Here is a 12,107-nt window from a genome sequence, read left to right on the forward strand (position 1 = left end):
TTATTATTTATTTGTTATTTATTTATTTATTAAACCTTCTATCTGTGTTACCTTTTTCCTACACTCTTACTGACTGTTCTGAGACTGACGGACCGTAGCACACTTCCTGATGCCGTCAGCCAATAGAATGCGAGTACGGTGTCACGTGACTATTAAAAATCCGCAATAAGGTAAAGCCGTGCGTGTCGATGCACGAGTGCGTGAGGGATTCCTGTATCTTAAAAAATAGATTTATTTGGTCGGTCGACGTCCAGGACTGGTGTGGAAGCGCCGTGGGTCGGAGAGCAGGAGGCTGTGTGTCGTGTCAGATTCCACCCCCCACCCCGACCCCCCCACCAGCCCTCCTTCCTCTCTTGTAGAAAGTGATGTGTGGTTTTAATAAGCGTCTTGGCCTCGCTGGACTCAGCTGCTATCCTGACGACAGACACACAGAGGTGTGTGTTCCTCTGCATGTGTGTGTGTGTGTGTGTGTGTGTGTGTGTGTGTGTGTGTGTGTGTGTGTGTGTGTGTGTGAGAAAGCAGGGTCGCGACGGACGGCAAGAGCTCAAAAAGTGGGGAGATGTCCCACGGGTGCGGCAAACCAGTCACCCAAGGGCCCCTGGCCCAGCAGACGCCCCCCACCACCCTGAGTGCCTCTCTTCTTCCTTTACCCCGTCTCTCTTTACTTTTGCCTCCACTCAGCTGCTTTCTCAGCAGTCTTCATCTATTCCTCTCCACTCCTCTTGTTTTCCTGCCTCACCCCCCCTCCTTACCTCCCTCCCTCCCTCCCAGCTAGACAGGCTCCCTGGTAATCTCTCATCTCCCCCGCTGAGAGAGGAAAGAGAATAGACGAGAGTGCAGCTGTATGTACTCAATTAACAGAGACCTCACAAATTTCTTTGGAAGGAATACTCACAATGTCTGGCTCTTTCCCTGCACACACACACACACACACACACACACACACACACACACACACACACACACACACACACACACACACACACACACACACACACACACACACACACACACACACACACACACACACACACACACACACACACACACACACACACACACACACACACACACACACCGTTTTCCACCCACACCATCTCGCCATCTAAGCAGCCACTGGCTGGGTTAATGACTTGCTTTGTGTCACTAGCAGCGCCAGTCCCCCCCCCTGACTGACAGCTCCCTCGTTTACTTCCTGCCTACCTTCTCATCACTTCCTCTTCCCTCTCGAGTGGTTTTTACCCACATCTTCAGCAATCCATCTCCTTCTGTCTCCTTCTTACTCACACCTCTGGCGAGTGTAGGTACGTGTGTGTGTGTGTGTGTGTGTGTGTGTGTGTGTGTGTGTGTGTGTGTGTGTGTGTCTGTGTCTGTGTGTGTCTGTGTCTGTGTGTGTGTGTGGCTTTTATTTAGAACTGAACTAAAGTCAGATCAGAGTGGTGGTGGGGGCCTCCACAGAACACACAACATTGACCCAAAGCTGGCCAGCTTTGGGGATTCCCTCGTGGGATGGGTATGTGTGTGTGTGTGTGTGCGTGCGTGCGTGCGTGCGTGCGTGCGTGTGTGTGTGTGTGTTTCATGTGTCAGAGCCGGGCCAGAGAATGTTCTCCATTTGATCTGCAGGAGGTTTTTTTCCGCTGCTCTTCTCTTCGGGGAGCCTCTGCTCCACATTCTGCGTCCTACTGAGACCCGTCGACACTCCCCTGACTCCAGCTCACACTGTCTGAACAAACAGTATGTAGATATACATGAACACACACCATACATACACCATACGTACAACACAGTGTGGAATACACCCAAATATCAGGGAGCAGAACAAAGACAACACATTTTATTATTCATTCAATTTCCAAACTGCTTCTTCTGCTCTCGTGGGTCACAGGGGTTGCTGGAGCCGATCCCAGTGGACTTAGGTGGGGAGACACTCTGGACATGTTGCTATAGCATCACACAGACACACAAAAGAGTAACACACACACACACACACACACACACAGCATCTTATTTACTATTTACAAACAGAACGGAGGCACCAGCTTACAGCTGCAGCAGAACAGAGTAGCTGTGGCATCGGAGCAGAAGTATACGATTTCTATCACCCCCCATCTCACACACACACACACACACACACACACACACACAAACACACACGTGCACATACAGACACACACACACTCCAGCTGAGCTTTCAGACTCCTGCACATTAAAGTGGCATTACATTACGCAGACGTGTGGGTCTGTGCGTGTTTTGAGTGGGTGTACACACATTTATGTGTCATTGATCTGCACCACTGTGGGGGGAGGGGCTGGTTGTGAGTGTGTGTTTGTCCAATTTCCACTCAAATTAATGGTGCCTCTTTATGGGCCTTCTGCTAGAGTGGCACTGAATTACTTGGTGCTTCACTCTTGCACATGGGACCCATTCCATGTTATAGCAGCAGCTAGCTGCTAACGCGGGACCTGTTTGCTACAACAGTATAGTTAACATTAGAGATACCAGCACTTCTTGTGCATTTTTTTTTCAGTGCAAACTAACGTGCATCTCAAACGTAAGTCTGAACCCTACAGATATACATCAGGAAACTTGAGCTGATCAGCACTAATAGTGAAACATTTCAACTTCATGTTGTGTCCATCCATCCATCATCAACCGCTTATCTGGAGCCGGGTCAGGTAGGCAACAATCTAAGCAGCGATGCCCATAGTTCCCTCTCCCCAGAGCACCATGTTTTATCATGTTGTGTTTTGTTGCCATACTGTGTCAATCCAGAATTTACAACAGTTTGTTCTGCATGAAACTTTTTTATTAAGGAGAATAAACTGCTGCTGATCAGCAAAACCTGCCCTTTACCTATCAAGTTCAAGGGTTTGATGTCAACAGTACAAGATAATAATCAAACTTGATTACACATCAACATTCCAGAAACACAAAAACACACATGAACGTCTTGACTCAACTATCTGCATTAATGTAGAGTTAGAACAACAGACCTATAACAAGCAAAGTAGGATAGGTGTGACTGAAGGCCTGTGATGAGAGAAACACATCAGGGACTACTGCTGCTCTTCGCTCACATAGTCCTGAATATTCAAAATGAATTAACTGTGTGCACAACACATATAGTCACAGAAGACACCAGGACAATGAGAAGAGATACCAGACAGATGCAACAGGGAATCCACACACTTACAAGACTACAAGATGAGGCGGGATGACAGCGATGCATAGCATGTGTTGAAATGTCAAACGCGACACCATGGCGCTGAGCCTAGCCAGGGTCAACTCACGAAGAGCATCCCAGGAGAGATGGTCATGGAATGTAGTGACAAACATCAAGCCAGTGTACCCACATGCTTCTTCATTATTCTAAATATAGCAAAAAAATCAGTTGGTGTCTGTGTCAAAGATGTCAACAGTGTGGTGGTTTCCGCCCCTACTGATCCACTCCAGTTTGTTCATTGCCCCAGCTTCTCACACAGGATGCAACGTCCATCACAATCCTCACTCACCTGGACAATTCAGACACCTGTGAGTCCTGTGCTCTGACCTCGGCTCAGTAATCTAGTCCTTCATCCCATAGTGTGTCCACTCCCTGCTCCATCTCAAGGCATGTGACTCTATCACCTGGACTTCCTGATGAGATGTTGCTGTCAGCTTGTGTTGGCAGCCACATCTCCTCTCCTGACCGTGTGTTCAATCCATTACTGTTTACACTATAAACACACAACTGTGCAACCAGATTTAATTGGAGCACAATCAGCAAAAATGATAACTCCTCGAACAGAGTGGGAAGAAACACGCCCTTCTTCTAAAACAAGAGGATGACTGACTTGAGAAGGTCTCCTCTCAGCATCAGTGCTCCAGAGAGAAGAGACTGAAAAAGACAAAGATCTTTGGGCTCTGAGACGACCCATTCAGATGAGGAACCCTGAGATAGTTGAAAGGCCCCATCAGAGTCTGCTCTTCCTGAGGGGACTGAAACACTCGTCCCTCCCCACGAAAATAGTAACACCATTCTACAGACATGCAATTGAGAGAGAGCTACCATACTGCTTCACCACCTGCTACTCCATCTGTAAGAGGGCTGACAGAAAAGCTTTGCATGGGGTAAGTAGGAGAACAGAGGGGTTTTCCCACCCCCCACTCTGGAACCCGTCCTGAGTCGATACCTGCACCACAAACCGGACATCACGGTCCCCTCACACACTCTACACAATATACACAGACAAGAACCACAAGACTGCTGATTGGCTGCAGGGCAGCTCAACGGTCAATCCAGGTGATTGTTGCACATTCTCATGTATGCATACCTGAACTGTGTTTTTTACTTCTTCTCAAAGGTGTGTGTGTGTGTGTGTGTGTGTGTGTGTGTGTGTGTGTGTGTGTGTGTGTGTGTGTGTGTGTGTGTGTGTGTGTGTGTGTGTGTGTGTGCATATACAGGGGTTGTACATGCAGTGTTCTGTGTCGTTTTTACTTAAGGCCCTTTAACAAAGCAGTAGCTGAATTTCTGTCAATGCAATTAGAGACAGTGGTGAGGACAGCCATGATGGACGGATTAGAGACAGTTGTGAGGACAGCCCTGATGGACGGATTAGAGACAGTGGTGAGGACAGCCATGATGGACGGATTAGAGACAGTGGTGAGGACACCCATGATGGACGGATTAGAGACAGTGGTGAGGACAGCCATGATGGACGGATCAGAGACAGTGATGAGGACACCCATGATGGACGGATTAGAGACAGTGGTGAGGACACCCATGACGGGCGGATTAGAGACAGTGGTGAGGACACCCATGACGGGCGGATTAGAGACAGTGGTGAGGACACCTATGATGGACGGATTAGAGACAGTGGTGAGGACACCCATGACGGGCGGATTAGAGACAGTGGTGAGGACACCTATGATGGACGGATTAGAGACAGTGGTGAGGACACCCATGACGGGCGGATTAGAGACAGTGGTGAGGACACCTATGATGGACGGATTAGAGACAGTGGTGAGGACAGCCCTGATGGACGGATTAGAGACAGTGGTGAGGACAGCCCTGATGGATGGATTAGAGACAGTGGTGAGGACACCTATGATGGACGGATTAGAGACAGTGGTGAGGACAGCCATGATGGACGGATTAGAGACAGTGGTGAGGACAGCCCTGATGGATGGATTAGAGACAGTGGTGAGGACAGCCATGATGGATGGATTAGAGACAGTGGTGAGGACACCTATGATGGACGGATTAGAGACAGTGGTGAGGACAGCCCTGATGGACGGATTAGAGACAGTGGTGAGGACAGCCCTGATGGATGGATTAGAGACAGTGGTGAGGACAGCCATGATGGATGGATTAGAGACAGTGGTGAGGACACCTATGATGGACGGATTAGAGACAGTTGTGAGGACACCCATGATGGACGGATTAGAGACAGTGGTGAGGACAGCCCTGATGGTGGCCTGGTTGTGGTTTCCGTTCTGACTGCGTGTATTTTATCTCCCACCATGACTGCTGGTGTCTGAGCTGTTTGCTTCCTGCTCAGGGACACACAAAACATCAAAATCCATCAACACATTAAATCTCTCAAGCAAATCCAGAGTGGTATGTCCCTATTCCCCTTTGGCAGTGTATTTTTGTTTATGAGTGTGTGCGTGGGTGTTGCATGTCCTCTTACAATATTGACAACTTTTTTCTTTAGTCCATATGTTTTAACTCAGCTCTCTCTTCAATACTAACCACAAAACTATATCCTCAACACGAACGTCATTTAGAGACTCTTCACAGCAGACAAATCCACATGGGCAACCATATTCAGAACAACACACACAAACACAAAAATGTACACAAACCCCAGGATACAAGTTCACATACATCCCACTGAGTCGGGGGATTCGTCTACAATCTCAGCCACTCTTTCTCCAGGGAAAACACATTTCATTTCTTTTCTCTGTTCCCTCCATCTCTCCGCTTTCTCATTTAGTAACATGTGGCCCTCCCAGACTCCTCCCTCTGCTAATGTCACAAGTGTGGTAAGGTGATGTTTCTAACACAACGTGGGGCATGGAGGCTGACATATTTCATTATCTCTTCAGTCTTGAGGCATCTTCTGTGCCAGTTCTTCAAATGAAAGCCTTCCTGTTCTCACTGCATATGTTAAGACACACCTGATCACACACCTGAACATACATCATCACACCTGTTCCACCACACCAATGTACAACATTCACACACATGCCTGTTACCGGGTGGAGCAAACTGACACCCCATTATGCATTCATTGCATCTGAATTGAACATTAGGGGACAATAAAAGTGTGACAGGCCCAGAATCAAAACACTCTGGTTCAGGCTTTTCTTACTCTACTATGTTAGAATTTACTCTTTAGCATTACGTTTAAATTTAATCATGCTAAGCACAAAGTAAAACATGTGTTTTAGAATTTTTCCCCCACATCAACATGTAGAGGAGACTCCATTGACCTGGAGACACATCGCACCCCAATGAGCACATTTGTTTGATCTTGTGTGTCATTACATGGTAAACCTCACAAAGTGCTGACTCGTGTGTCTCATTCCTGCTGCTAATGATTTGTGGGACGATGAAATAAATGCTAGCACAGAATGAAGAGACAGATGTAGTTCTATTGCCACAGAGCAAAGACCTGCACACTCACCGTTTGCGTTCATATTTTTTATGTTCCGATTGACTCTATTAAATCCCAGTTAAAATAGACTGCTAAACCACAACATCCTCTAATGCTTATGAAATGAGAGATGTTCTTACATTTTATCTGTCTATATATTCTCCACTGCTCTCAATGTACGTCAGACAGAAGCCCATTACTGTGTTACTGTATCCCTCATCCAGCCTATTTATGCACTACATTAAAGATGGATGTGGATTTGAAACTTCACTGCCCCACTCCTGCTATATTGACATGGATATAAAGGAAGTATGAAAGCATTAGCAGATGGATCCCTGAATGGGCATTTAGAGTGTAAGAGACCTACGACTGATGACTAGGATAAGAGGTCAAACAGCCAGGTGAAAAGGTCTTACCTTCACTGCACAGGCAGTGTGTACAGAGTCCTATAGTAACCTTAAACACACACACAAACACAGACACACCTTTAGAGGCAGACAGCCGTGTAGTTAAAGAGTGTGTGCATATATGTGTGTGTGTTGGCTTGTTAAGGGCACGTGGATTAATCTGCTGGAACCCGATGCCCCTGCCGTGTTCCTTTCAGCCCATCCATTAATTACACCAGTACTAATAATGTCTTTTGTGTTTGTGCACATGCACTAGTCTGTCCCTTTGAGACACAACTGAATCCAGGAGCTATAGTTAGTCACAAACACGGGGTCTTAGTCTAGCAGAAATTTCCAGTGTGAGGCCAGTGATTCTGAATGCTGCAACTTAACAATGTCATGTGTGTATCAGTCTACAGCCATATGATACTTATGAAAAACAAGCAGCATAATTACTCACCCCACATTAAAATACTTTAGTAACACATCTTCACCACTTACCTTTGAGGGTTTAAATTGGAACAACATGGTATTTACCCATGTTAACTGGGTAAATGTGGATTTTACTGGGCAACTCCTTCAATCTAACCAGCCACTACTTTATTGTGTGAGTGTATATACATTTATTTTACTTTACAGGTACAGTTGTTCAACTACTTACTGAAGCAAACTTCTAATCAGCAATACATGACAGTACTCAGTGCATACAGGCATGAAGACATCATTAATACAATCTGCTGAAGTTCAATCTGAGAACAGAACAGGGAATAAATGTGATTTAAGTGACTCTGGACATGTCAAGGGTGTTGGTGTGAGAAGATCTGGTCTGAGTATTTCAGAAACTGCTAATCGAGAGAGATTTTCACAACCATCTCTAGGGTTTACAGAGAATGGTCCTTAAAGGAGAACATGTTCAGTGAAGGAATTTGTGTTGGAGAAAAAGACTTTGATGATGCTGGAGGTCAGAGGAGAACGGCCAGACTGGTCTGAGCTACAAGAAAGGTAGCAGTAACTTAGAACCGAGGTACGCAGAAGAGCATCTCTGAACACAAAACAAGTCGAAGCTGTAGACGACCAGACCAGGACCCACTCCGGTCAGGTCAGGAACCCAAGGCTAGATTGTAGATTTCTGTTGCAACCTTCAACGGTTCAGGCTGCTGGTGGGGGTGTAAAGCTGTGGACCTCTTAGGACTAAATCGCATTGTTTCAACACCACAGCTTTCCATATTGTAGTTGGCCACGCGTCCTTCAAGACTGCAGTGTCACATCTTCTGTTGGCTACTTCCAGCAGGTTAACACACCACGTCACACAGTAAGAACCATCTCAGAATGGATACCTGAACATGACAATGTACTCAAAAGTCCCCCACAGTCAACAGATCTCTACCTAGCCGACCACATGTGTATTTTGACTGAGTTAGTCACTCACTCTATCTCTCTCTCTCTAGGAAACAATATGATCATCTATTTTGACTACACAGCTAAGCTTACATTTCAGTTTTTTGTCCTTTTTGATGCCTATAGAGGATACAAATAAACAAACAAATAGTAATTCAATCAACTGGAATACACAGGGAAATCTCTTACCAGCTGGACAGTGGTTGGTTCTGTGTTCAGTCAGTTCGGCCAGACAGTCAAAGTCCTGCTGACAGTTGTCACAGGTGAAGATGGACTCGTCATCCAGGTCATCCTCGTGATCTCGCTCGTCACGGTCATCATCTTGTTCTCCCTCCTCAGCACCCAACCCCCGACCGTCTTTGGGTTCTTTATCGGATGTCAGGACTTCTGGAAAGACACGACAAATAACTGAGACACAAATCGAATGCCTGTGAACACGTGACCAGCTGTTTGAAAATCCTGACCAGTACACTCACACCAACTGTGAGACCAACCTAACTTCCGATTTCAAGTTCAAATTGAATGAATACAGGTAGACCTAGGCTTACGTCATTTCAAATTACTTTGTTCTGGATTATCCTTTTTTTTTTTAAAATACACGGAAAAATAAAAATCACATATACATCATTTTACTTCACTTTTCATCTGTCCACCAATTAATACTGGAATTGTAAAATCACTAGAAAAACAATAAAAGCACATGAATTCATTTTATTTTCCGGGAGCATTGATGTGTGGTGAGGTTCATAGCTAGTGAGAGACTGATGTTAAAGTAGTTTTACAAATTTAGGAGCCAAAGAAAGTGACCTATAGGAAAAAAATCTAATTGAACTGTTTGTAAGCAGATTCGTATTAACCAAATATTATTGAAAATGCATTCATAAATAAATACAGTACAGAACTGGGAAATTTGGCCTGGAGACGAGTTAATTCGACTTTTTCAATTTGGATCGAGTCTCCTGGAACCGCTTAAGGACGTAAGCCGAGGTTTACCTGCACTGACACGTTAAGTAACATGACATGCATTCTATTGGAACCACTGACCCAAAGGAGATTTCCTTGTTTTTCTGCTACTGACAGCAGAAAAAAAACAGAAAAAAACATGTTTTACTTTACCAGCTATTTATAGCAAATTATATGTGCGATTGACCGTGTACTGTTTGTACTGTGTGTGTATGGAACCTGCCTCCAGTATGTGTGTGTGTGTGTGTGTGTGTGTGTGTGTGTGTGTGTGTGTGTGTGTGTGTGTGTGTGTGTGTGTGTGTGTGTGTGTGTGTGTGTGTGTGTGTGTGTGTGTGTGTGTGTGTGTGTGTGTGTGTGTGTGTGTGTGTGTGTGTGTGTGTCCTGGTAGCCGAGAGAGGGGACCCGAGGACGGCCCAATCCTCACTGCTCCATTGTGTCTCCATTTTCACACCTTATTATCACATTATAAATGCTGAGGATCCAACAGCACTGACACTGAAGACACTGATGAAGAGAGGAGGAGAGGAGAGGAGAGGAGAGGAGAGGAGAGGAGAGGAGAGGAGAGGAGAGGAGAGGAGAGGAGAGGAGAGGAGAGGAGAGGAGAGGAGAGGAGAGGAGAGGAGAGGAGAGGATGCTTAAAAAAGACAAGACAGAAATGTAGGAAATTGATTTGAATTAAACCCTACACTTAAGTCAGAACTGACCATCCTGAACCACTCAACGATCTTGTGTGAGCTTAAATCCTTTTGAATATTCGGTAAAATGCACTCGTTAAATTGTATGTGCGCCTTCAAGTCCAGTATTCTCAGAACCATGACCAACGGCCTTTGACGTGTAGACTGCAGTGATTGGATATCTAACCACCAACTATTTTCCATGTGATCATTTGTGGTCCAATAATTAGAAAGTACAGCTCAATTAATGACCTGCATTGAGGAAGTGAGTTTAGCAGCCATAGCAAGACAAATTAACGTGAGCTGCATGGACCCCATCCTACTCTGATTTATGAAGGGAGAGGTGTGAAGGGAGAGGGGGTGCCAGGCGGTGGGAACGAGGGATCGAGGTGATTGGGTGTTTGGCCGGAGGGGCTGCAGGAGAGGAAGACAGTGATCGAGGGAGGGATGGATGAAGGGATGGTGGAGAAGAGAAGTAGGGTGTTGGCCATCTGTCCAGTGGTGAGAGCGCCGTCTGGCCGGGGAGACAAAGTGGCCCCTTGGCTGCCACAACACATGCACATGCATGTGTAAACTCACACGCACAAAGCATGTGCACACATGCACACTCGTCAATGAGCATTGCATATGCATGTAAGTGGAGGTATGCATGTAAGTGGAGACTCATACACAAGCATGCTCCCTGGATGCATAAAGAAGCACACACAAAACATGCAGCATTTCCCAGGAGTAATCAGAGCAATGCAGAAACTTTTGTGCAGAATCTGTCTGATTTTCCCCTCCATAGTTTCATAACAAACTGAAAAATATTTAACATTTTGCATCACAACAGGAAATAATATCCATGGGTCCATTTTGTGCGATTGCTCCTGCAAAGCATCTTGAAGTCCCAGTCGGCGTCACTCCGCTCTCACTCTGACAACAGCCTACTCTCTTCATCACTGCCTCGCCATCGCGTCAAAGCAGGTGTCAAAGTTAGAGCAGTGACTGAAACACCACCGTCTCGGGATGCTTACTGATCGAGCTCATTGCCATCCTAGCAGTATTGTCTTGCGTGTGAACAGGGGTGCATGTGGTGCATCGTATATATGATGTGACCTCATTTTGCTTTTGTCTCACCATCGGCCTGATAAGAAGATCACTACTGGAGGTGGGAATCTCTCTCGCCACCTACATTTAATTATGAGTCAGAGGACAAGGACTTTATGATGAAACATTATCAATGCATCTTGAGGAGTTACTTTTCTCTTCCTATACGTGACAATGTTTGTCTCACTTTGGGGGAGAGAGAGCTACTTTTGAATTAGTGTATTTGTAAAGATCTAGAGTTTAAACTTGAACTTCTTTCCTCCACCTTCTAAAATCACACAGAAAAATAAATAAACTTCATCCAGAACATCCAGAATTAGTAACCAGAACAAAACCTTTCATAGAGATCCGATATCCTTCTACCCAGCTCAGACATGTTTACATCCATAACAGCACTAATCAATCCTGTCTGGAGTACAAGACACACCAGCTGCCTGTCACCAGTGTTAAAGTGTTGAGGGGCAGTGATATACGACTGTAATGGGTGTGCACACATCACAAGTTCCAGCTCTCCTTTCCGTTTACCTCAGTGACTCCATGGCTTCACTTTCTGGACGCATGGAGTTTGTTTGCTGTGTCAACAGAAATCCATGCAGTTGGGACGTAATGGTTTTACTCTATATTTTACTCTACTTTTCTTACACACTTTGAACCCTGAGGCTTAAACACAGTTGTGGTTAATCTATAGATTGTTCCGGGTTATTGACCTCCAGGGGCGCAGCAGCGGGAAAAACAAGAGTGAGACAGATAGATGGAAGAGAAAATGCAGTGAGGAAGACTCTACCGTAGACTGATTGTGTTTTGAACAGACATTTTGCACATCATGAACATCCCCTTATGATGGGAAACACTCAAAGAAAGCTATATGATGTAGCTTCTAAGTTAAATACAGTCGATCTGACTGTCAAAATAGGAACCAGAGCTGCTGCACGTTAGCTTGGCATCAGTGAATCGA

General features: G+C 45.5%; 1 protein-coding gene across 5 annotated transcripts in view; it reads right to left on the reverse strand.

Annotated features, from left to right (window-relative positions):
• The window catches only part of znf423 (zinc finger protein 423), a 165,738-nt gene that overhangs the window by 112,014 nt on the left and 41,617 nt on the right, over positions 1-12,107 (reverse strand). For 3 of the 5 annotated variants that reach the window (XM_068312945.1, XM_068312943.1, XM_068312942.1), the window contains exon 3: positions 8,616-8,813. In XM_068312945.1, coding sequence (XP_068169046.1) covers positions 8,616-8,813 — 198 coding nt within the window. The remainder of the gene's footprint in view (positions 1-8,615; positions 8,814-12,107) is intronic. The other 2 variants (XM_068312946.1, XM_068312944.1) reach the window with 1 other exon arrangement.

The sequence above is a fragment of the Antennarius striatus genome, chromosome 4 (assembly GCF_040054535.1).
Source record: "Antennarius striatus isolate MH-2024 chromosome 4, ASM4005453v1, whole genome shotgun sequence".
NCBI lineage: Eukaryota > Metazoa > Chordata > Actinopteri > Lophiiformes > Antennariidae > Antennarius > Antennarius striatus.